We start from the raw sequence: 26,126 nt of genomic DNA, 5'->3' as shown, positions 1-26,126 counted from the left end.
TTATTAATTAGTATTTATCCTTTACAACACATATTATCACACACAAGTCATTGTTGTCTTGACAAAAAACAACTTACATTACAAATATAAATGACATTACCTCACAATACAAGGAATCGGGGACCTAATTAGCATATGTCAGGAGCGGGGCATGCTGGGACAGAGCTAGTGGACTTTCTATCGACTCTGAAGGACAGATGGACTGTTCTGTCCCCCTTGTGTGTACCACTGTCCTGTCTTGTCTGGGGTAAGTGTGATGTGTTACCGTTTGGTGTGTCCCCCTGTCTTTCCCAACTGTGTGTTGAATTCCCTGACCTGTGTTATGCTCTGCAGCTGTATGTGTTGGGTGAATAAAAATGGGTTGATTTAACTGTTGAATCTGCTTAATTCTGGGTAGAATGGATGTGTAACAGCAATGTTACGATATGTCAGAAAATATTATAATATAAATAAAAATGTATGGAAGCATGCTTTGAAGTATTCTTTTGTTTTATGGACATTTTATTTAATTAAACATATTTCAAAGTATATGGAAGCATATATTCCCTTATATATTTGGATATATTTTAAAGATGTCAATGCATGTCTAATATATATATATATATATACACACACACACATTATATATTTTTGTGACCATTTTTTTATATTTCACTATATGTTTTAAATATATAGTTTCGAAATATATTTATTGTATATATACACACACACAGATACACTTATATAGTGCATTTTGACCCTTTTCTTAGAGTGTATCTACTCAGAAGACTGTAACCTCCCCATATACAGTACTCGTGTACCCAGCAGAACCATTGTATTGTTATTGAAGATATTTGGAAGGTGGAAGGGCACATCTTGGTTAAGAGAAATCTAAAAAAGGTCTAGGGAGCTGACCCTATAACCTCAGCCTTGAGTAATAATAAATGTGTTGCTTGTGGAGGATCTGCTTCTATTTCTAATCCCATTTTCATGGATGTCCTCGGAAATGTTCACCTACCCTCCACCTCTCCTCGTAATAACAATTGCCATAAGGTTCTTTAAAAGAGTATTTTCACATTTGTTTTCCTGACTTAAATACTTTATTTGTTGTATTTGACTTGCCCCTCGCACGGTTTGTTATGTGAGTCTTCAAGATGTGTTTCGGAATATATAAAAGCTGCATATCCGTGTTAGAAGATAGTTTCAGTCACAATGGGTAGATCTGACAGACTTTGATTGGTAAGTACTTTCATGTCCAAGACTGAAGTTTCACAAGGACTGACTCTTTGGGTCACTCTGGAGAACAGATTTAGCTGCAGATTTCTTCTCTTAACTTCCCTGATGGTCAAGTATCCATCCAGAACAATTAAAACCTCTGCCTTGTTAAATCAGTATCTCCCTGGCTGCCAATAGTCCAAAGACGAAGATCTTACCACACATCTAAGAGCGTGCTCTGTCATCAAGAGGTAAGTATGTGTCTTATGCTGGTGTCACTATTATTAACTCATCATCCTCTAAGAGCAGATTCATTACAGTAAAATACAAGCAAGTCCTTCCATAGTAAGAGGGTACCAAGCCCTTAAGTACTTTAAACACAAAGTAAGCCTAGGATCAATGGTGAAAGCCAACCTAGTTTGTATTAATAAGACTATGATGTGTAACAAAAGAAAAGAGGAGCTTTCCAAAACAATAACGCGGTTAGCAAATGGCCTTGCAGCCTTCATACAAAGGAGGTTATCCATGCTGGGGCCAATCGAGGCTTCACATAAACACAGTCTTACACTACTGGCTGTGGAAGACGACCCCAAAGAAGTGACATTTCTGTAATCTTTCAGGCAGTGGACTGTGATCTGTGTTTGACATTTACAGCTGTGATTAAATGGTGTTGTCTCTTTTCCCAAAGCACAGAAAGTGTTGCCAATGATACATGTCATCCAGTAAGAAACCTGGAAAGAGAAAGAGGCACATTCCTACGTGAATTAGGGAATAGGATGTGGGGATCAGAGTGCTGTTGAGATGGAGATTATGCACCAGTGTAACAATGGGATAGAGTGCCCTGAATATTAACTGATATCAAAGATATTACAGTGTGGCCTATCTAATCCTTCACACACAGATTTATACTATAATGGCAACTGACACCAGCAGACTGTACAGATGACAAGCATTCAGAAATCTGTCAATAAACCAGCACGTAAACATGCAGGTGTTAGGTAGAGTCTAGATTATTATTATTATTATTATTATTATTATTATTATTATTATTATTATTATTATTAGCAGATGCCCTAATCCAGGATTTACAATTGTTACAAAATCTCACATTACAAAATCTCACATTACAGATGAGCAGTTATAAAATACAATAAAGTCAGAAGAAAGAAATTACCCCACACGTGTAGTTGTATGTCCAGAACCATGAGCAGCAACCTGAAAGGTGACACACTATTTTGTATAGATTATTATTCAAAATGTACTACTGAAAGTAATGTAATGCATTCAGTGACAAATGGTTCAACTAGAAGTCTCTCAATGTAGAAATTAGTTTTGATTCACAGGGTGATGTGGACTCCACCCCCGCTTGATAAAGTGTGAATGATCTCTTGGTCCCATTAAGAGTAACATGCTGTTTTTGCACGTATTAAGACATTGTTGCAGAGGTGTAAATGGCGTTAGTTAAGCAGGTCACATAGGGGGAATCAGAACAGAATAATTACAGTTTGCGTTAGCTGAAGCTGGGCATTAGAATTACATTTCTTTGTAAAAATACACATTTGTTTGTTTTGATAATCAGGCTGCATTTGGTCGTGGTTTTAGGCATGCAATATTAGAGGTTTACAAGTGATTTCCATAACTAATCAGCTCAAATAAATGTAATAAATTCAAACACACACATGTAATGGGTCTCCAGTTGATGATTTAATAATACTGATAGCAGAACAAGACCTGTACTTTCCTCTTGACTGCAGTGTTTGAACCAGTTGGCATGAGATTCGCATCCAGCCCTTGCCTTTCCATTCAATTCAATGGGCTGGGATGCCAATTCATTACAAATGTTTTGAATAGAAGTCTTGAATTACATTGAGAAAGACTTCAAGACGTTTGGCATTGAGTTTCTTTTAGTATTTCGATATTTTTGCAACATTTACCTGGTACATACACACTTTAAATTGCACCGTTACACCTACAACTACAGGCATTTAAAATGTTATAAGCAGAACTTGTGTTGGCCTCATATTAACATTTCTCTTCAATACTGAGGCACCCTATTACAATATTCCTCAATCCAAAAGGCCCCTGATGCACGCTAATGGAAAGTCATGCAAGACTGCCACAGGAGCTCTCAGTTCTAAAGACAGCAGCAGTGCTGTAGAAGCCAGTCTGAGTCACTCCATGCACAAGGAAGGGGTCACCAGCCCTGTAACCTTCCCTCGCCTTCCAAAACCCAGGTCAGCTTTGATAAATGAGAATGGAGATGGCAGGGGAGGGGAGGGGTGAATATTGGCATCTTTATTTGTAGATGTTGTTACTGGAACGGATAAGGTCAAGGTTTGGGCACCCCCTCAGGGGCTGCTGGTTGGTCTGTTGAGTAAACCACAAACAAAATGGAAGAAAAACATACAAACCTAATCATATATTGTTCCATTAAATTAGCCAAGTGAGAAGGCATTGGGTGTTCTGTAGGTAATGGACTCACCTTGGCCTAGAGTTAAGGTCACTGTTCTGACTCTTGCCTCAGGATAAGACGGATCAAGCCTGTCTACCAGAACTGCTTTCTGCTGTGACTTTCTTTACAATATATGGACAATGGACAACATTATGCTATATTTTACATGGACCTTTTAAATGCTGGCTGTAAATATTGTACCCTGAAATTGTACTTAAAGGAGCACTAACCAGTGTTTTAAAATCAATTTACGTGCCTCTTATTCATTTTATCATGATTATCATTGCCATCCCCCTCCCTTTTGTTGTGATGGAAATCTAGATTTGTTTTCAAAAACATTAATTCAACGATATGCAAATCTTTCAAATGCAGCCCTATAAATGAACTGCGGATTCAGGTACGTGTCCTGGCCTGCTTCTATTGGAGTGAGTTGGAAATAAACCATGGGAAAGGTGTTTATGCCAGGAATCAACAGCAACTTTGTGGTCCTGTAAATTAGCTGCTAATTAGCTCCTGTACAGTCTCTCCAGCTAGCAGCCAGTAACAGGCACCACAAGGACATGCAGCAAGTGGTACTGGAAGTGTTTTTCTTGTTCACCGCTCTCCGGGGTTCTGAATAAGCCGTGTGATGCATTTAGGAGCTGAAACATTCTCCCTCTGAAACACAGAAGCCAAGCATTCATTTCATTGTGGGGCGGTTTCTTTTTTTAAGACCCACGGCAGTTTATTGTTACATGCTGAAGTTCTGTTTTAAAGTCTGCTTCCTGAATAAATGCTTATTTAAGGGTCAGGTGATGTCATGGATAATACCGTTCTTTCTGATGCACACACACACATTACAAGATCTGAAACACTCCTTAAAGTTTTGTGAATAGAGGGACTCGCTTTGCAGCACAGAATAAAGAATTCTGGTGTTCTATTATTTGTTATTACTTGGAGTGGAGGAAAGTGAAAATGAAGTTTGAAAAACAACCAAATATAAAGCAAATCTGGCTTGATGTTGTGATGCTATTGCGATTGTGAAGAATATTCGTGTTGGGTCAGGTCTTCACTTTTAATTGTAATGGGTGTAAATAACTCCAAACTAGATAACAAATTAAAATATGCAGACCCTTATTTATTCAGCGTTTGCTAAAGAGTAATTGACGGATTTCTCTTACGTAATTTACAATCCACAATATATTTTTGATATTACTGATACTGCAGATACTGTGTCTGAAATATAATTAAATAAACTTGTGGTATATTTCATTTTTCATTTTTCAGAAAACCTACATACAGGAAATCATTACCATCTTTAACAGCTGCTGTACATCATCTGAATGAGTTCTTCCACAGATCGCAGTGAGTAACTCAGACAGAACACCTCTATTTCAAGATCCCCTGGCTAACAACATTTAAATTTAGAAGCAAAATTTACTACCGTTATTTGCTTTTTGCTGCCATAATTTATTCATGTCCAAAATATAATTCATCAGTGAGCCTTTTACTTCAGTCTTTCTCCATGCCTGGCCGTAGGAAGCAGAATTTATTGTCTCTGAGGCGGCTTATGGCCCGTGCAGTGGTCAGTCGGTATCCTCTGGGGGATAGTTTGGGTCTATTACCGGTCACTTATCCAGGATGATGACAAAGTGTTCGAGTCCCATCTGTACATAAACTATCTTCTATTGTCTTGAGGGTAGATTTTAAAGAGATTGATGAAGACCATCAAAAGGAACAGATTTGGCCTGGGGGAAATTAGTAAACAAAAGTGGCCTCCTCCTCTGGGGGAAGCCTTTGGGAAAGCTGCATTTGAAAAGGATGAGGCCTACATAGACTGCCCTGAATGGAAAATGAGTTAATGAAAACAGCAAGACAGGTGGAACTCGGAAAAGTGTGCTTGCAATAATCTCAATCATCTGCCGCTTAATGTTTTGGTCTCAGGGAGTAGGAGGAGGTAAAAACCCTACACGGAAAAAACAAACAAACATTTATTTCAGAATACAGGCCCCAAACTTAACCCCACACTTTTCTTCCTTTTAAAACCTGCTTTTATAAATTTATGAATAAGGCTTAAAAAAACATGTCAATAACGTCAACAATGTTAATAAGCACTCTTAAACAACACCCGCTTAATATCACAGTCATACAACTGATTTCTACTGTAGTTTATACGTAATTCAATATGGAGTTTATATCTAAGTTGCCGTACAGTATTGAAATATTCCGACATAAGCACAACCTAGCATACACAACTCTCTAATCTGTACGTTTATGTTCTTATGTTTTCAAATAGTGTGTTTTACATGTACAGTATAGTCATCTGTACTGCCTGAAAACATGTAATAAAGCATAGAGAAAACATAATAAAACATAGATAAGCATTGTAAAGCCCAGAGAGGTATGAGAAACTATGGCAAATGCATAGCATAACCTTGGAAAAAAACATGGGTAGTTTACTGTGGTCATCTTTTATAAGGGGCCTATTACTCTATTTCCAGTTCCATAGCTGAATATAATAGCAATACTTTTGTATCAGTTCTGTGTTTTAATTCTTTTTTTGGCAGGTTATTGGTGATAGTCTCCTGATAGTCAGCTCTGCTTATTCGCACCCCTTTGATCAGTCCCCTTGAAGTGATATTAAAAGGTGTTGACTATAACAGAATTGGAGCGTAAATATCAAAAATCAAATAGCTTCATATATTTCACAAATCAAACTAGTTTAGTTTTTTTTTTTTTTAAACTAAATATAATATAATGAAATACATTTATGTTCTGCAGTTCATGGTGTCATATCCTGCACATTATTTTCTCGCTTTCCTGGGTTAATCTATAATGATAGTTAAGCTTTTATGTCCATAGGTTTTCCTTTATTCTTACACTGTATCCTGTATTTGTCTGCCCCTTTGTTTTGAAGGGCACCTTTCTAGTGTATGAAAACCATTGATCTCTGTTAGATAATCAGGTGTGATGTACCAAACTGTCTCGCTAAAGCCTGAAGCATACATTTTTCAAAGCACAAAGCTCTGTACAGAGAGACCATCTATTTTCTCTGTTACAAGTAACACAGACACAGCCTTTCTAGAAATCAAAGTGACAGTTTTAAATCCATTTGAACAAAAATACAGGTACCGTTCAACATCGATATAAACAAGTTTGGCGCGTGAAAACAAATAAAACAGAAATAAGTTATATAAGAAATCTGGTACCTGATACCATTAATTCCTGAAGTGAATGGAACATGACAGAGAAAGGATATTGGAAATGCATTTTAACAATGCTGTAAGCATCCACCATTCAAGAATAGATTAATTCAACTGAGAATCATCGACAGACAGCTCTTTTTATACAGAAGACTCAATCACATTTGTTAAGACAGTAAATTAACTTGTTCCTGGAACAAAAGTGTTGAATGGGTAGCTTTAATCTCTAACTTGTTTTGTCCCCAGTCCAAAAAGCAATTACACAAAGGCATTCATTTGAATTGTACAGCAGCCCAGGAATATAGTATTGACAATTGCAAGTTTTGGTAGGTTTTTAAATAGTATTAAATAGAGACTAGACTGCTTAAATTATTCCACTTTTACAAGAAGTTTAGTTACAGCACTCAGGATGTGTCTTTGTGTAGGGTGTCTCTATAAGAGATGTTATCTCATGCGCTTCTGGCTGCTCAAACTGTGCCAAATGATTTCTGTTATAATAAGAGCCTCTAAATATGGCATGTAACCTGTCCTTAGAGCACAGTTTAACAGAATGCTTACCAACCCTCTTAAAAAAAACAGTCCAAAAAACAGCTCTGTGAATAGGTACACGCTCATATTTCAGTTATTGAAAACATCACCTTATAAAAAAAAAGTAGTAATACATTTAAGTACTGTAGTACCCAGTACTAGTATCAGATCATTTCCTACTTAGTATTAGTGGACTTGGAGATTTACAGAACAGCAGTATTACCTTGGTGTAGCTGCAGGCTGCTCCGTGGAGCTCATACAAAGGGTTAAAAATTCAGAAGGCTGACAGTTATGAGGAGATTCATTTGAAATTATCCAGCGGCTACCAGTATTTCCTGGTGTTTGATCACCTTGATGCTTTGTTTTAAAAAAGGCAGATGTAAAGCATAAGATTGGTGGCAGCTGCGACTGGTGTAATTTATTGGATCAATGATCTTTCAATGGCAGAAATCAGGACATTATTTCAATGTGTCTGGAACGATTTTTTTTTATCACATGTGGGAAAGATAAAAGACCTTTTAGGATACAAGTAATTTGGAAATACTAAAAGAATGAAATTCAATGACAAACATTGAAAAACACGTCTGTCATTAAATGTATTCGGTTTCTTTTAGTATTTCTATATAATAAGTACTATCAAGTGTTTAATGGTTATGAATGGTACACATGATTTGGTAATTGGCAATTTAGCAGTTAAAACATATAGGGAACAAAGTACAGCTAGATTTGACCTTCGAATATGCAATTTAGACACACAATGCAGAAAATAAAATTGAAATTGAAAAAAAAAGATTGGAATTGTTATTTTGATATGCTGTGAAACAAGATTTGATTTACTTCCTTATATCACTTTGATAATATGAATGATTCATGTAAGCAAACAAATACAGTATATTTAAAATGAAATCTTTACAGCTGAAGTTCACCTGAAGAAATTTGAATTCAAATAAAGTTCTTCCTCATTATACTATTTCAATATCTGACTTACACATCAAAGAAATGTGAAATATTGAGCCAATTGGAGAAGGGCCCTTTCAAAGTAAAATACAGGACGATTCACTGTCAACATGGACCAGTGAATGGTGAAACACCATGGCAGCATTGTACTTCAGTCAAGAGCCACAAGTCAGGCTCTTTGTGTTCTGCCTTAAAACAGGAACATGTTATAAAGAAGGATGGGGGGTGGCTTTAAGGGACCACAAGCCTACCGCCTTATAACCAGCTGTGCATTCTAATGAGACAGCTCTACTGAGGCACTTCTGTAAGCTATTGAATACCACTTCTATTATATTCACCATATTTACATTATAATACTTTACCCTGATTTTTCATGCAATAAGGCTAAAATGGACAATACATATGGTAAAACTATTGCGTTATGACCATTTAAAGAGTTTGCGGAGATTATAACGAGATTAAAATGACAGTAAATGTGTTAGAATGTATGCTGTCCCTGGGGTTTGAAATATTGATTATCTGCTGCTTCGGGAATAGGTGGTTGTGACAGGGTAGCGTCGTGGGCCCAGGTGTTATTCGACAGGTAAAGAGACTCAGAGGCAAGGAAACTGCAGTTAACGCGCTGTTGCGCGGTTTAATCAACAAAAGTAAATCAAAAACTTGAACAGAACACTGCTCACAGAGCAAAAATAAAACAGCTAAACAAAAACAGTACTTTCACAATAAAACAATTACAAAATAACTGGCGCAAGGGCCAAAACAAAAGGTTTAAACAAAATACAAACATGTAGGCTGCGCATTAGCTTTCACTACCGTTCTTCTTTTCAAAAAGTAAACACCGCACAAACACTTACCCAAAACACCTCCACCAAACAAAGGATTTTCCCCTTTTTTATAGCATGTGGCTGGAGCCTAATCATCAATTATTCAATTAGCTCCAGCCACAGTCTCACATGTATTTTGGCAGGGATAGGAAATTAACCCCATCCCTGCCAGCCACCACCAAATCACCACACAACAATATTATTTACAGGCAGGGCCCTGCCCAGCTACAGTGGTGCTCTGTAACGGTAGCTTAATGTTTTTTAATCCCCTGTGGGGAATGCATATCCCCAACCACAGGAACATACAGAATTGAGGGTTCTGGCATGTCACACTCATCTAAGCAACTAGCCATGCGATTGTGATGAAATATGGTGAGGAGAATTTCAATAGTGGAAACAAGGTCACGGTGAGCGATACTCAAATTGTGATTTGTAACACTAGGTTTTTGAATATACTTTGAATACATGTAGATCAGGAGAAAGTCCCTCAGGGTCTGACTTGTATCCTTCACAGGGTATGTTAGTTACAGACATTTTATATGGAGTTTTTAATTGCTGTCGTAGAAACAATCGATTTTCGGAGGGGTCGATTCTGTAAAATGGGCTATCTGGACAAACACTGACCTTGTTTAGAATAGCTGGCCTCCAAGTTAATGGTGTCGACCTTGCTAAGGCCCCCCCGTACTCACCCAGCCTCAGATTTGTCTCATGTGAAAGATGATGTCTCTGAGGCACGCTGCCTGTCTGTCTGTAGCGGAGGATCATCCTTCTTCATTAGGGGCACTGGCTCAGTCCTCATGCATCGTGCCCGCTACAAATACAAGTTCACAATGGTTATTTCTGCACTACAAATGTCGATCGATATAAAAGCATTTGGTTAGTTTTTGTATATGTCAGAAAAATTGGCTTATTGAGGTATGGTACAAAACTTCCATTTATAATATGGAACTTCTATTCCAGAAAGGAAAGTTATGCCCCCCCCCCCTGCAATCTCCTGCATGCTGAAAACTGTAGCTTTGTTTTTAATATCGCTACGTCTACGGCCAGCTTGGAGTCTGATCTCGCCACATCTCAGAAGCTAAGCATGCTGGGTCTGGTCAGTACCATTGAAAATCAGGGGCTGCACAGAGTGGTGTTGATGACTCATCCAGTGCCCAAGCATGGTGTCAGTATAGGTGACACTGTCCTGTATAGCTTTTAAATCAAGGTCCAGTCTACTCTCTGGACATCAGAAATCCCACTGATGTATTGTGAAGACAAGCTGGGATGTGAACCATGGTGACAATGTCACCATGTTCTTGAATGCAATTCCCTCAGCTCTCACTAGGTGGCAGTATCAAGTATCATATTTCCCCTCACTGACTCAGCATAGAGAGTGTACATACTGTATTCTATACACTGTGTCCACAAACAAACAAACAAAACATTATTGGGTACAAAGAAGGGAAACTACTTATGAGGATAGGTTAAAGGATTTAAATCTATTCAGCTTAGAATGGAAAAAAGGAGTTTAAGTGAAGTTTATAAAATCCTAAACAGTATAAAGTTAGCATAGGTCACTCCTTCAAAAGATGCACAGAGTAAGATGAGAGGGCGTACATGGAAGCTGAACATGTTAAGGACAGAAGGCAGAAAGCACTTTAATTACACATTTACAGTACAAATGCATGCAATAGCCTAGCAGGTGAAGGAGTAACATCTAAACACTGGAAACATCAAAAGCAGTTAGATTCTGTCCAATGAAATGAGATCCTCTTAGTAGGGGCAAGCGGTTCTTGTGTTTTTATGTTCCTATGTGTCGTTTAGGGACATCGGTCCCTTTGCTTTTACAAAACTCACATTGCCCTCGCAGGAGAGTGGTTTTCTCTTTATATACTTTCCTATTCAGGTTTGTAATGAGATCTAAATGGGATACTTCACCTCAATCAAAACATTTTGAAGCTCAGTTAGCCATATATGAATACAGAGCCAGTTGTTGAACAGTCTTGCTGGGACATTTTTAACAAAGAAATACTGCTGCAGACTCAAAACCAAACCCTAAAATGATTATTTGGTGTCTCCTTATTTATTTATTTATTTATTTATTCATTTATTTATTATTTACCAGGAAACCCCCATCAGTCATAACCCAGGGCAAGGTGATCAGACACAAATATATAAAAACACATGCGACAGTTTGACAAGAACAGATACATCAAGAACTATTCCTAATTCATTATTAGTGACAGCTTCTGAGCAGGAAGGGGTTAAAGAATGCTAATACACTCAGGGATTCCGTCTGCTTCTTTCATTGTGCAGCATCTTTAGCCAGGGCTTTGTTTATATAATTGGATAGGGCTTGCAGGGGGAGGGAACTTTGTGACTCAGACTAAGACATTTGCTATAACTAGTGGCACAGATGAGACAGAGGCAGAGAACGAGAGAGGGAGAGGGGCAGACCCAGAGAGCAGAGAGGAGAGCAGTCAGAAGCAGGTTCATTGTAAACCTCACATCCACAAGTCCAGCCTCAAGCTCACAAACTCAGCTTTCAAAATGCCCAACTTCGCCGGGACCTGGAAAATGAAGAGCAGTGAGAATTTCGATGAACTTCTTAAAGCTCTTGGTAAGTCATTTTCATCTGCTAAAATGATTGCATATGTGTGTAGAGGCAGTGTACATCAATATTGCAGGTTTAAAATGCTATCATTTAAAATCATTGGTTGTTCCTACTGTGATGTGTAGATAGATGCCTACTCTCTATTTACACAAAGAAGGATGTTTAGATTGCTACAATATATTATTACATTCGTGCAATATAATAAGTTTGCATTCAATTTCAAAGTTATAAAGGATGGTTTCTATGTATAAAATGAATAGAGTAGCAGAGATGCTGTGTGTCTTACATAGACAGCTAACTCAGAAGATGAAACCTATTTAATCCTAATACATTTTCTGGACATTGCCCCGGGCGTTATCATCAAGATTTTGGTCTTGTCTAAGATGGAAAATATATGATGGATAAAACCTAATGTGTTGTAACAGAGGCAAAAATACAAATAAAGCGCTTATTTCACATCAATAAATAGTTACAGTAATGCTATGCATTTCAATGTGTTTTTGAGATAACCTGCAAACATAGAATTCAATTTTGATTGAAAAATATTTGAGTTCTATTTAAAGACCTCCCAAGCACATTTGTAAGTGAAATATTTATTAAGTGGTTTCAAATAATGTATTGTTAAAAAAAAAAATGCAATTACATATGGTAACCCACACAAATACAGTATTGCTCATTTTAAGAACCCAGTCTCGTTTTTCAGAGAACAGACACCATTCGTAGGTCTGGACAGTTATATTTCTTTATATTAAAACTCAAGTGCCTAGAAAAAAGCCACTAAATAAGCCGGCGCATCACCAAAATGATACTGCTTAGATACAATAAGGCAATATTAAAAGGTATATAATCACAGTCTTGAAGCTAAAACAGTCAAATGGAAAGGTTTTGAATCCTACAGCACAAGACAAAATGAAATTCAGCATGCTACATTTTTTTCAATACTTACAAGCGGCATATTTTGTAATCAATAAAAGATGAGAATGGACTGTACTGTATAAGACTTGACTGTGGCTGAATGTCTAAATGAATGCCATGACTTACAGTACTGAAAATGCAGTGTAGTGTGTGAATATCTCCTACGGCTGGCTGGACAGGTGCTGCCCAAAACTGGGTCTCTATAGTGCGAGAGAGAAAAAAAGGAGACACAAAGCTAATGTCTGGTGGGCAGCAGGGGCATTCTCCTGATTTCTGGTCCAGACCTGGACAGATGGAGACATTTAGAAAGTGCCTGCTGGGTGGGTGATGAATGGCATTCAGAGTGTCAAGAGAAGGGAATATAAAACAATAGGGAGTGAGCCTCCCAAGTCAATATGAAAGAGAGACACTGTGAAAGATGAATTACTTGGATTCTTTCTGGAGCTTGGAAGAGCAGGTAACCTCTAAAGTAAAGATAGATAAGAAGATATACATAGATATGTTTTGACAATCACACTGCACTGGAACAGTGCCCACAAACACCATGCCAGCTTCTCCCTGCATTGTTTCAAATATACTGTAAGTGGGGCTGCCCAAGTGCTCCTTCGATTTTTCCAATCACTCAATAGCTATTGAAACTGAACTTCCTATGCTGTATAAATCCTTAGTACCGTGCCTTAGACAGCCCTTTATAAAGCAAAACCAGATATACGACGGTATGGCTATGGCTGTCATTTTACCCATAATGCCTTTACACGAGCACTTTCATTCTCTTTATAAGGTGGAACAGAAATCGTAACAATGGGTCTCCAACATAGCGTTATAAAATGCTTTTAAAATATGGTCAACACCCCCTACCTGTTCTTGTTTCTTATAAGGGGGTGCCATTGCCCCTTAACCCCTGTATTTCCAACCCTGTCCTCGAATGCAGATCACCAGTACACTCCCTGTAACTGAGTCCTGGGCCTCTCTCATATGAAAGTGACAAGCCATGGCTTTGTGATGTCGGCTGCCGTCCACTAGGGGCTATGTAAGACTAGCAATCTCTTTACTGAGACCCAAGCGAGATTCAACCCCAGAACCCGGAGGCTATTGAACTAACCTGCAGCAACCCCCACCTCCCGTAAAATCAGAATATATTTAAATATATTAAGTGGGCCAATTTCATATACTGCTACATATTTTATATTCAGAAATATATTTCTCTTCCATGTCGATATGAAACATAGGTGAAATGTGTATGTCATATATGAACACACATAACCGTTCCATACTATTATTTGACAAAAGAGGAGGCAACTGAATGTTATATGAATGCAAAAGGATTCAACTTTAAATCAAATCAAATTTCATGAAGTGAATGCTTCTCGCACATACATTTTTGGATTTTAATAGAAAAAGAAACTCACAGTGACTAAAAAAGTACATTCTGAATGCTTAAACATGGTTCCTATTTGATGCAGTCTGGTTTATCACCAGGGATTATGATTTTAGGGTTAATTAGACCCTGAATTATCCACAGTACCCAGTGTGTAAAGGAACAAGGCTTGCATATGGTAAAGGGGGAATATAAATAAATAAAGCTCAAGTTATGTGTAGATTACATCAGTGTCTGAAGTTGCATCCTGAATAATAATTTAAGACGAGTCTCCAAAACATGTGGCTCTCTATGGAAAAAAGCTCAAATAAATATTGAAAATAAAAATACTCTTTTAAATAGCAAGTAGTGTGCCAGTAATTTGTATCTTAGTTACTGTGTTTCATATATACAATTGTACTGTATATTTCTTGCATTGTAGAATATAAAACACCTAGACAGACTGGTGCAGTTCCTTCTGGTATAAAAGGGTTAATTTTCTCCAACAGTTACCCTTATAAAAGTTTACCACAGTAAATTATAACGGTAATTTAGCAGTTTTCCCATGATTTTCCTGTGGTTATGCTATGCATTTACCATGGTTTACAACGGTTTGCTGTGTTTAATATGTTTTACCATACGTCTCTGTGCTTTACCAAGCTTTATCTTTTATAAGGGTAAATAAGGATATCAAAGCAAATCAGTGGGTGCATTATAGTTCTAAATCCTTATCATTATTATTAGTATTATTAATGTGACTCCTGTGTGCATTGAGGTGTGAACGCCATGCTGAGAAAGGTGGCAGGGGCAGCAGCTTCCAAACCCCACGTGGAGATCAGACAGAACGGCGAACAGTTTTACATCAAGACCTCCACCACCGTCCGAACCACCGAGATCAACTTCCAGATCGGGGTGGAGTTCGAGGAGGAGACCGTGGATGGCAGGAAGTGCAGGGTAAGTGAACCACTCCCTGGAAAACAACCCAGTCCTTTAAGAAGGGCCTTCAGAATGATCTTTTATTAGCTGTTACGTGTTATACAACAGCCAGACACTGCTGTCCCATTGCATTCTATGCAGGTCTTCCATTCCGTTATTATTCAATAAAGAAACAGCAAAAGTAAATAAACAAATAACTTAAAAAAAGTTGAAATATAATAATGATAATGACATAGGTTACTAAATTTCTCTGCTAAAGACCATTACAAGAGGCTTCCAGTTAGTTCCCCACAAGGGCTTTTTGCATCATCAATGAGGGGCTAAAGGTAAGAGAGCGAGCCTAATTCGATTATTAGTCTCATCTTCAACACCTGTGCGTACATAGCCTTTACTAGAAACTAAAGTCATCTGTGGAAGTACATATGCTACAGGCACAAGGCTGGGCACGAGACAGCATCTACTGCAATGAAACTGTCTTTACAAGAACTTTACAAGAGTCTAGAATAGGGGCGGAACAATATTTATTATTGTGATTTTATTGATCATGTTTAGTCTTGATTGTACTGAAAAATGTTATGGATCTGAAAGCCATGCTGAAAAAAATCAGCATCACTGCTACTCATGTTTTGATCCTCTCTTCTGGGCATCAGAAACTTACTTGAGTTCAGCCCCCACCCAAAAAGCAGACCAAGAAGAAAAAGCGTTGAGAGAGGATGTCACAAGGGAGCCATCGCAATTAATGGGATTTAAAACATGTTTAAAATAAATTGAAAATGTAATTATCATACTACCCTCATTTATGAATAACAGCCAATGGTTGCATTCCAGGTTTCCTCAAAAGCCTTCAAAGGTTAGCTGAATGAAAATCTTAATCTCGCATGCTTCACGTGTTTGTAAAGACAAGAAATCTAACTAGCCTTGACCTTGCCAAACTCAAAACAATTACTATACTTCTGAATGAGCCGACAATTACAACCACCTGACAAAGCAACCGGAAGACAGCTTCACAAACAACTAATCAGCTCTCAACAGCAGGGAGCCACTTGTGCATTCTTTGAAGTGACAGTTTTCTTCAGGGCAGAAATGGAAATCAACCCAGGAATTACACCTGTTGTGTATTTCATATCCGGAGAGATTTCTCTGCGGTAGGCTTTTCAACGCTTCAGCTCCCCTTCAACGCTTAACGGTCTATCAGTTACTCCTCTAATAACAGACATCCCAGCCAGTGACATGTTTTGAACCCAAAGACACTGTGAAGGGAAATGACTTGGCAACTGAGAAAGACTACCTTAAAGTAAACCGCGAGCTGTCTTTAACCTTGTATTTTTAATATGAAAAAATTAAACAACTGTTTATGGTTAATAGTAGTACCTGAGTACAATTTGGTGATTTATAATATAAAGAATAATGCACACCCAATCTTACATCATAAGGCTGTAATTCTATCAAGGGTTTCTGATGACATATAAACCATGAGAGCACTAGCCTGAGTCATTTATCAATGTCACCAGAAACCCCTGATAGAATTACAGCCTTATATGTACAGTTCTGCTGTATATTATTTCGTATAGTATATGGTGACATAGCAGATAGAAATTATACAACTAGCAGTGTTTCTTTTTAACAATTGAAGACATGTTGAGAATAACATTGGAAAACAATTTAAAAAAACGTTTATTTTTTTTAATGATTTTAACAATTCATTTTAAACGTCAGAGTAGGAAATTTGCTTGGCTGCTTTCTGAGGGCTGTCAGTCTACACTGCCTAACATCCCATGGAGAGCAAGTGGCTGAAGTCATTTCTTACTAGATTTTTGTTGCTTATTGTTTTTCTAAGAGCACTTACACTATTCTGTTCTTCCACTAATTTCTACCCGTCATCTGTGAATAACCCTTTAAATCTGCAGGACATTGTCGTTTGTTTTGGTATTGAGGGTGTTTTGTTGTGTTAATGTACTGTTATTTAAAAACTGAGGTTAGCACTTTATCATCAATCTCATTATACACAGGAGATCTTATTCACCACCAGTCTCATGTCACCATCTAATCTTATTATACAAGGGTCTCTCTCCCGCCACATAACACAGTCATTGAAGATAAAGAGCTCTGTGGTGTGGAGGGTCTCACCCAGACTAATTGACAGGATGTAGGAGAACTGCACAGCTAAACCTGCCAGAGCCTGGGGTCTGTGACTCCTGTGTACGTCTTTCACATTCTAATTCCAGGTTCAGTGTTCTAGGACCGCTGCTCCTGTCTGGGGAGATGGGAGATGGGAGGCAGTGCATGTACTGGTGGCCTGCATCTATACCTGGGATCCAAAGGCTGCTCCAGTTATCTGTGTCTGATTTCTACATGTGGAATTAGTGTTACAGTTAAATCTTAGGTTGTCTACAGTCTACGTGGGGATATACTGTATTTTCAATCCAGGTGGAGCCTTTTTTTATTTTGGTTTAGGTTCTACGAGGAATCATTTTTAAATTTGGAACTACAACAGATTGATAAAATGGCTCTAGTTCAATAAAACCACTCTGGGTTTCAGAATTCAAAATGAAATGCTTCAAATTAATTCATGAAGCACCAAACTATTGGAATCCCTTATTCTTATTAATTAGTACATCTGTATAGTTCAAAGCCTTATTATGTACAGTTGTGAAACCCTTGTAAAATAATAAGACTGCATGTGCCACCTGTAGTTAATTAACACAAACCTCTTCACAGACTTTACCTCAGAACAGCTGTGCAAAATGACTTCCAGATTTCAAATTATTTTGATTTATGGTAAGGAAGAAAAATGCTTTCAAATTCGAGAAAATGCTGGGAAAATACAGACAGAAAGTGGAGTCACATATCTATGTGTGTCTCTATCCTGTGAGAAAGAGGGGTGACGCATGGTCCAATACAGGAGACTCATCTGAATGTCGTGCTAAGCAAAGACTTTACTGCATTTTAACTATGGTATTTGGTATTGGATTTCATGGAAATATGTAACACTGACTCAATACTGACTGGTGGAAAAAAAAAACTGAGTTAATTTCAAAGACTGGAGCACCGCAGAAACATAATTTAGTAGTTATAAATGTTCCTAAATATTTATATGCTTACCAGAAAAACAGTAAATGCTAAATCGTAGAATATTTCATTTTTTATGTCCACCTTTTAAAGGCATTCTATTTTCAATACCAGTAAATTATCAAACAAAATAAAAACATAAATAAATGTAAAAAATACCAACAGAAATGTATCCTTCTTGTACTGGACAGAGCGATATTTATCAAAAATATTCCTATCTTTTTCGTTGAGGACATTTTAAAGAAACCGTGCAGCTTTATGCAGTGTGTTCAATTATTTACTGGAAGAAAATTAAACCATCTGCCTGGTTCCAGTGTACTATAACAGGAAGTGAGTCAATAAGGCAAACGTTTGCTGCATTTATTTTTAAGGTGATTCACACTATTCTCATTCGAAAGGATCAGCTGCCAAACATCCCCAAGTAGTAAATGTAGCATTATCTGCACTAAGAAGTACCGTACTACCCAAGTAACACTAGGTCTTTGTAGTAGCTGTACTAATACAATATTAAAAGCTTTGACTATTTACTGCCTTATTTCCTAGTTCCATTCTTGGCATTCTACTGGGCCTAGTTGGATGTCCAGTTTGTTTACATTTCCTTTTGGTTGCAGCATACAATCTTCCTCCATCCTTCTCATCTCTCTCTGTGAAGTAAATAGGCAACGTCTGCTACCAACTGCACCAGGAGCAGGTTATGCATGTTCTTGCCATTTTTCATGAAATCTATCTTTGGCTTCGAGCGTGCGTTATGCTTATCCGTGGAATCATAAACATTGGGACTGAACAGCCTTCCTCATTCAAATCATGTGACGGTGTGACTTTTCAACTCTGTCACCTACTCTATCAGTCTAAATGTAGAGAAGCTGGGGTAAGCAGGGATGAAAAGTCACGTTGAGATTTTGATAAAAATGATAACTGAATATGTGAGCAACAGAACCCAGTGAGAATTATTGCAAACAACATAAAATGTCCGCTCCGGTGCACTGGGGTTTGAGATCTGTCCTCAATCGATGCAGGAAGAGCGACAATTAAAAAAAAACAACTAACAACTAGTGCTCTGGCTTTTCTGTCACGTACCACATCATGGATCGTTCTCGTGTTACCGGTTTGACAATGTGGGCAATAATCCTGACACTATCAGAGCACTAGAGTGGCTATTTTGAAAAGAGCTTTGAAACAGACTTTAAAGTTATAAGTGTAAAAGTTGTCAGGGTTTTAACAATGAAAAGAACAATTACAGGTACGTTATTTAAACAGTTGTAGCATCAAGTGGGGATGTGTAACGCTATATTTTTTGAAAACCCGCTACTTACTCTTTTAAGGGTTGTCATGTTCAGTGAATTATTTTCTTGTCCGCAGAGCCTGGCGACCTGGGAGACTGAGAATAAGATCTATTGTAAGCAGACCCTTATTGATGGAGACGGTCCCAAAACATACTGGACAAGAGAGCTGACTGGGGACGAATTGATCTTGGTAAGATCTGTTAGTTATTTACCCAGATTCGATGCAAAGCAATAACACAAGCAAAATAGATATCATTTACAGAATAATTACTTCATTAACCATTTGCTGAAGTTTAGTTCCATGTTAATACACAGTCAATAGATATGCCATGCATGTGTGTCAATAGGCTGCCAGTGGAGCTCCTAGTTCATAAGTATGTTGAGTATGTTTTTTAAGACTTGGTAGTTTCCTGCTACAGTAAAAAAAAAAAAAAAAAAAGACGCACAAAGACTGGTATGTAAAGCTACTAAAACCCTGTTCACGCAATCATCACATTTTGAAAATGTGCCTTATTTAGGTAGTGTGGATAGCTTATAGAATAATATTGATAATGCTACATTCTAGACTTTGTATGTCTTTTTTTTATTGGAACAGGAAACTACCAAATTTCAAAAAACACACTCAATATACTATGCATGCAGCCCAAAGAGGCATGCTTTCAGTGGTGCAGACCTCTAACCCTGCTGTAAAATGAGCCCTAATAAAATGCATTAAATCATGGATTAAGAAATGGGAAACCAAAGTAGGGCCCCATCATGCCCCCAAACTGCTCTCCTGCGCAATACTGCAGCGTGATGGAACTAATAAATGATCAGCCATGGAGAGTTACTGTGCTACAGGTGGGTTGAGAATGGGTCTGAGCCCCACAATAACTCATTGAACATACTTGAAGTTTTATATTTCAGAACACTAGGTTCAAAAGTACAGTGAAGCCTACAGTTAACCCCCAAAACTAGTTACTATCAACCTTTTGTTTTGTCCTGTTTTTTATTGTATCAAAGTACAGAACACCCTGTAGTGCTTATAAATTGTATCCCGCCGTATCGCAGCAATATAGTTTTCAACACAGCCCGATTTTGATATTTTTATTCACACTTCATGGATCATAAATAAGCCGGGGAATCATTTCTGAATTCAGTAGAATGTGTCAGTAGAGAGATCATTCTATTTCAATAAGGCTTTCTGTCCCTACACCCCTCACTTCACAGTGTCTAGAAGAGGAATTATTTTTCTCCTGTCATATGCTGCCAGGTAAAAGCTGAGATGTGTGAATAAAACTATCCCCAATAGATTTCCATGACAACACGGGTGACAGCAAAGGTAAATGAATGTGTTTCTGCAGGCGATTCTATAGACGACACACAATTTCCTAAATAAATTGTGAATTAGTGAAGGATCCTTATAAACTAAAGGCAGTAAGGGTACACTTTACAGTCAACATGGACTTAAACGCTTGCAAGTGTTCATTTCAGATAAATCCACCTGACAGTGAATGCTGTGCCCAGCTGTGTCTAAAAAGGGTCTGACATTTCAACTGTAAGCTTGTATAGAGCAGGGGGAGCCACAATATATACCACAATGTTAAGGGACTCTGCAGAAACTGTGACAAAAAGCAGAGCTGACTTAAACAGTTCACTGGAAAAATAAGCATAAAAAACACTGAAGAAGTGTTGATACAACAGATACGGAAATAAAGTACTGGCTCACTAATCTCGTGGTTTTATTTGCCAAAGTGATATTAAGTTGACTAATAAATGTTATTGATATTATCAGAAGCGTGTCCCTGTTGACTCTCATTATAATCGGGATGGTTTATTAGATTACAGGAGTGATATTAAGCGAGCACTGGATTTAATGAAATGTAAAAACACCAACAATTTGAGATAAACATGAACACTGCCATACTACAAAAATATATATTTTAAATATATTTGTGTAAACATATTATTCATATAAAACTCATAGTCTTTGGGAATGATAAAATATATGGAAAATATATGTATTATGTATGTAACGTTATATAAAATATATTTAACATATTACAAAATTGGCCCGTTTTCATCATATGGAAAATATATTTACAATGTATTTGCTTAAACATATTTAAAATATATTTAAAATATAATTTCAGGTAACACTATATCAATTATATTGTCCATGTATTTTTTAGAAATGTATTATTCAATATATTTACTAAACATGTATTATATAATGTTTTCACAATATATTACATAATGTAAAGTGCCTGGACACACACCATATTTTGCATGTGTTCCACCAAACAGATATGAAGCAAATAAATAAGAAAGGAATGGAATTCTGCAATTTCACTTAAAAATAACTACTATCTTTAAACATAACGGAATATATCAACATTTTGTAAAAATTCAGTGTATATAAAACACTCAAGTACAAAAATGAAAAGCTTTCAACATATGCTAAAAGGCTGTTTGCATTACAACAGGTGTTTGGGCTGCTTCTCTGTAGACCTGCTAACATTGTTCTTCTGAAACTATGAGACGTTACAAAAAACTGCTGCTTCCAATTAAAAAGCTATGGAATTGTTGCTGAAAATAGAGCTATGAAAGTAAAAAAAAAAACACTAATAAACTGGAAATACATTTTTACAATTTCATTCTTTTTTCATATTGGTGGGCATACAGTTTAAATATAAGGTGACTTAAAATATGAACAGCCTATTGTGTCCTTGATTGTTATTGACCTCTCTTTTTTTTCTTCTAAATACTAGGCTCAGCCCAGTTATTTTTTATGAGGTATCTGTAACACTTCGGTATCTGCAGAAAGATTGATTAACGACCATATTTGTTCCGTCAAGAATAAACTTATTTACCGAATTAAAATCACAGCGTCTGTGTTTTTATCTGCTGTACATGGATAAACTTATGAAGCCTTCTTATTTTAAATGACCTGACCGTTGCAGTCTCCCATTATATGCAATATATAAATATATTGTTTGAAAACACTGGATACACTTTTAAATATATTAATGTGAATACATTTATTTACAACATATTTTACAATGTATTTTGAATATAATTTAGAAAAATAAAATGTATACATGTCAATATGTTGATTTACAAAATACAATTATAGTATATTATAAATATATTTAAGCAACATGTCATGTTTAAGAAAATATATTATAAATACATTTCAGGTTTAAAAAATATATAATTCCATATATTAAAAATATATTTATTTTCCGTATGGGCTATGTTTCCTGCCTGTGGTTTTAAAATGTCCGCCTTACACATCCCTTCTAAAATACTTTCCCTCTTACTAGGCTTCGCATTAAAACCATGCAATTTCACATTAACATCCACCTGTATAGTTTAAGGGCCCGACTGCTAAATGATCTTGTGCCTCTAGGGCTTCTTCCAGTCCGAATGTATTATCTGATCCCATTAAGTCGTTTGGGTCCATTAAAACTCTGCTGAGCCAGGCCTGTGTATGTTAATGTGCTTAATTGATCATGTTTGGATGCGAGTGTAATGTACTGACTTGATCCTGTCCCGCTGCTTCTGTCTGTAACGACTCCCCTGGCACTGCTGAAAGACAGATGGCTAATACAAATGTGATTCCCTCAAAGAAACATGCTGGTAATGGCTTATCTGAAGTTGACACTATGGTATGAAGCGTACCTAATACCTTCATGAATGCTGTATTAATCTGTCATAACCTGAGGTGCTAACAGCTAGCATAGAACCAACAGACAAAGATACTGAAGTGCAACCCAAAAACTCTGTAATGTATACTATAGTATGGACTGCAGTATACACTAGGAAACTGTTTGGATTGTTCTGTGGTAGTTATTTTATATGGGAAGGCTGTATCTTAAGAGGTGTTTTTCAGATTCAAAGATATTATTCTGATACACAATTGATACTTCCTAGATATTTTTCTCTTTTAAAAGACATGTGAACAAGCTCTAACTTTGTCCTGTCCCTGGTTTGCCCCATTCTGGTCTTCTGGCTTTTACAGCCATCTTGTAGATTCTGAAGATGCCACTAACTCCCACGGCTCTTCCAGTGCTGGTCAATGCCGTGGTGATATTCCCTGGCGTTGGAGCTCTCTTGGCAGGGCACAGGGTTCTGTTTGGCTGCATGTTCGCTGGTTATCGATTCGTTCACTGCGAAGGCTACGAGAGCATATGCGACTACAGGAGTATCTATATTTAGACACCACAGAGGGGATGGACTCATACCTTTAAGATTTAGGTTGCTTTATCTTTTTATATTGCTGGAAGTTAGCATGGTCCGGCTTGTGTCCTGGGCTTCCTTCCACTATGTAAAACGGGTCTGGGTCATGTCCGGGTTGGGAACATGGTTTTTATTTTTTATTTTTTTTGTTATATATTGTAAGTAATTTGCTTTTATTTTAGGGCTAATGCAATTGAAATGTTTTATATTGTATTGTATTTTAGAGAAAGTGAAACACGTATGATATGATCATAAGATTAGGTTAAGTAAATATTTAAAAGGGTTAGAGCATTACCTTAGAAGTGTCGTAGATGTGTTCATTTTGTCTGTAAATACTCCTGTAGTCATGGATCTTCCTGGAGCTTTTTTCAGAGGACGAATCCATAAGTTGCTGCGTGTCACTCAGGATCTAAAGAAAGAAGAAAATGGATCACCACAAACCTCTGAAATCTGGTAGTTTGTGTTGCTACATGATGGGCTCCGCCTATAACAACAAAAACATGTATTTATTTCACCTTTCATGAAAACACTTAGCAAAGAATTTTACAATGAGTAAAAGAAAACAATTCTTAAGAGACAGTTAAGCACTATATCATATAGATTTGCCTTCAGCTCTGACCTAAATTATTATATGCTAGAATGAAGCTGAAGAGGCAGGCTTTCCCAAAAAACGAGGAGCAAAGCTGGCAAAATGCCCCGTCTTTAAAAGATGGAGTACTGAGACACAGCCATCTGACAGCTCAGAGGACGAGAGGCCTGCAGGTAGCAATCAGCTCAACAGGAGGGGGCTTTTCCTGAGAGGCACTTCACACTTTAACAGAAATCACTGACAGGAAGCCAGTGTCGATCTGAAAGGACTGGGGTGATGGGATCAAACTTTTCAGTTCCTGTAAGAACACTTGGCCCATTGAAATAATTTCCATGAAGTTGCATTAACTGTAAAAAGCAGCTCTTCGTGCACGAAAGGCTGGCTTATACTTCATATCGTGCGACAGTCTCTGAGGCAATGTCTAGTATGTCTCATCATGTGACTGTCTGGCAATGTCACAGCGGTTGAAGCAAATGAACAGCATAGGGACTGAAACTGCTAAATGATAGAGAATCGCACACCTTTGAGCTGCTGTGGAAATTGTTAAGCCCATCAGTGTGACAAATGCCTTTCATCTACCATTACTGTTTATTCTTTAAGTGGCCTTTAGCTTTTAATACCTATTTTCATTTGAACAAGAAGACATATAAAGACACATGTGTGATCTCGAATGTTTTTCCCTTCTTGTTTTAGACCTTCGGTGCTGACGAAGTGGTGTGCACACGGATTTATTTACGAGGGTGAAGACACTAGTGAGTTGTCGAATGGGCGACGTTCAGGACTACAAGAAGCAAACTCGGTGGAGAGACCCCAAGCAGTCTGCCCCCCCCCACTTCTGAATCTCACTGTGCTGTTTCAATGTGCAATGGCACTATCTAAAGCCATTAAGAGTAAACATTGGAAGATTCTCAAACCCGCAATGTTGAATGATATCAGCTTTAAACACTATAGCCACAAGCCTGTGTTCATTGTGATTTTTCTGTGCAATGTGTTTTTTTTGTATGATAGAACTGTGTGATATACTTCCACATTACAAAATAAAAAAGGCTCTGCTCTCTCTGATGTCACTTCCTTTTATTTACTTTTATCTCAACTAGTGAAGTATTAGAAAGCAGATTTCAATTTGTTTCATACTTTATGAAAGTGGCTGTGAATGTATACGACTTCACAGGAAATTACTTGTGAATAGCTGACTGTTTATAAACACAAAAGACTTAAACCTTTTAGTTCTACTGTCAGGAATTTGACATTAATAATAATTATACAATTCAGTGTATAGGATTCCTAAAATGATATAATATATATATATATATATATATATATATATATATATATATATATATATATATATATATATATATATATATTAGAATTAAATGACTACAACACCCTGAGTTTCGGTTGTATTAAAGTTGTTTGTAGTTTAGGGGACAGTTGCCAGAACAGGAGAGGTGTGAAGGATGGTCCGTGTTCAGAAATGGGGTCATAAAAAATGTATATTAGGACAAAAAGACACAACAGGACAATTAATAACAGGTCACTGAACCCATAAACACAACCAGCGATGGATGACGTGCTCTGAATTCACACACAAGAACAAACGTGTATAGAACTGAACACAATGAATTTTTCCAGTTGGGACTGGGGGACTTTTAGGAGCTAAAGAAGGCATCCCATCATGAGGGAATGTTTAGCAAAGCTGAACCAGAAAATAAAAACGGATTAGACTATGTGCGATTGGAAGGAATCAGTGAATGGAATGGGAAGATGACAGTTGCAGAGGATTGTGACATGAAGCATAAATCAATACGTTTAGTAACTTAAACACTGAGCACAGGCAGCGAGTAAAAAAGTGTGCCAGAGTTTACACAGTGTGGATTTCTACCACGTATCAAACCACATATTAAAAACAACCCCGACCTAATAAAGTAGCATAAAGTGCCTAAGAATCAAAGTGCAGGAAAGACAAATAAAGTGAAACTTCAATTCAGATGGAAACTTTTCCACAAGACTATTTCCTCCC

The 26,126-nt window shown here is 37.3% G+C and overlaps 1 protein-coding gene and 1 long non-coding RNA gene across 2 annotated transcripts; one reads left to right on the top strand and one right to left on the bottom strand.

The window, feature by feature from the left end:
• Positions 1-1,739: 1,739 nt before the first annotated feature.
• On the bottom strand, positions 1,740-24,104 carry LOC131700550 (uncharacterized). Its single transcript, XR_009308417.1, has 3 exons — positions 23,810-24,104; positions 9,827-9,948; positions 1,740-1,925 (listed from the first exon to the last, which is right to left on the bottom strand). It is a non-coding gene; the product is annotated as an uncharacterized LOC131700550 (long non-coding RNA).
• LOC131700549 (cellular retinoic acid-binding protein 1-like) lies at positions 11,535-25,160 on the top strand. Its single transcript, XM_058998483.1, has 4 exons — positions 11,535-11,739; positions 14,781-14,959; positions 19,370-19,483; positions 24,797-25,160. The coding sequence occupies exons 1-4, from the start codon at positions 11,670-11,672 to the stop codon at positions 24,845-24,847; spliced, it is 414 nt and encodes a 137-aa protein (XP_058854466.1). The 5' UTR covers positions 11,535-11,669; the 3' UTR covers positions 24,848-25,160.
• The last annotated feature ends 966 nt before the right edge of the window (positions 25,161-26,126 follow it).

The sequence above is a fragment of the Acipenser ruthenus genome, chromosome 24, assembly GCF_902713425.1.
Source record: "Acipenser ruthenus chromosome 24, fAciRut3.2 maternal haplotype, whole genome shotgun sequence".
NCBI classification, from domain to species: domain Eukaryota; kingdom Metazoa; phylum Chordata; class Actinopteri; order Acipenseriformes; family Acipenseridae; genus Acipenser; species Acipenser ruthenus.
This window is presented reverse-complemented; position numbering and strand designations above follow the sequence as displayed.

What these genes read in the sequence shown, in the direction of transcription:
- LOC131700549 (XM_058998483.1), top strand. Translation starts at nt 11,670, where the DNA reads ATGCCCAACTTCGCCGGGACCTGGAAAATGAAGAGCAGTGAGAATTTC. An exon ending in TGAACTTCTTAAAGCTCTTG is followed by an intron (nt 11,740 to 14,780) that starts GTAAGTCATTTT and finishes GTGTGCATTGAG; the next exon opens with GTGTGAACGCCATGCTGAGA. An exon ending in TGGATGGCAGGAAGTGCAGG is followed by an intron (nt 14,960 to 19,369) that starts GTAAGTGAACCA and finishes TCTTGTCCGCAG; the next exon opens with AGCCTGGCGACCTGGGAGAC.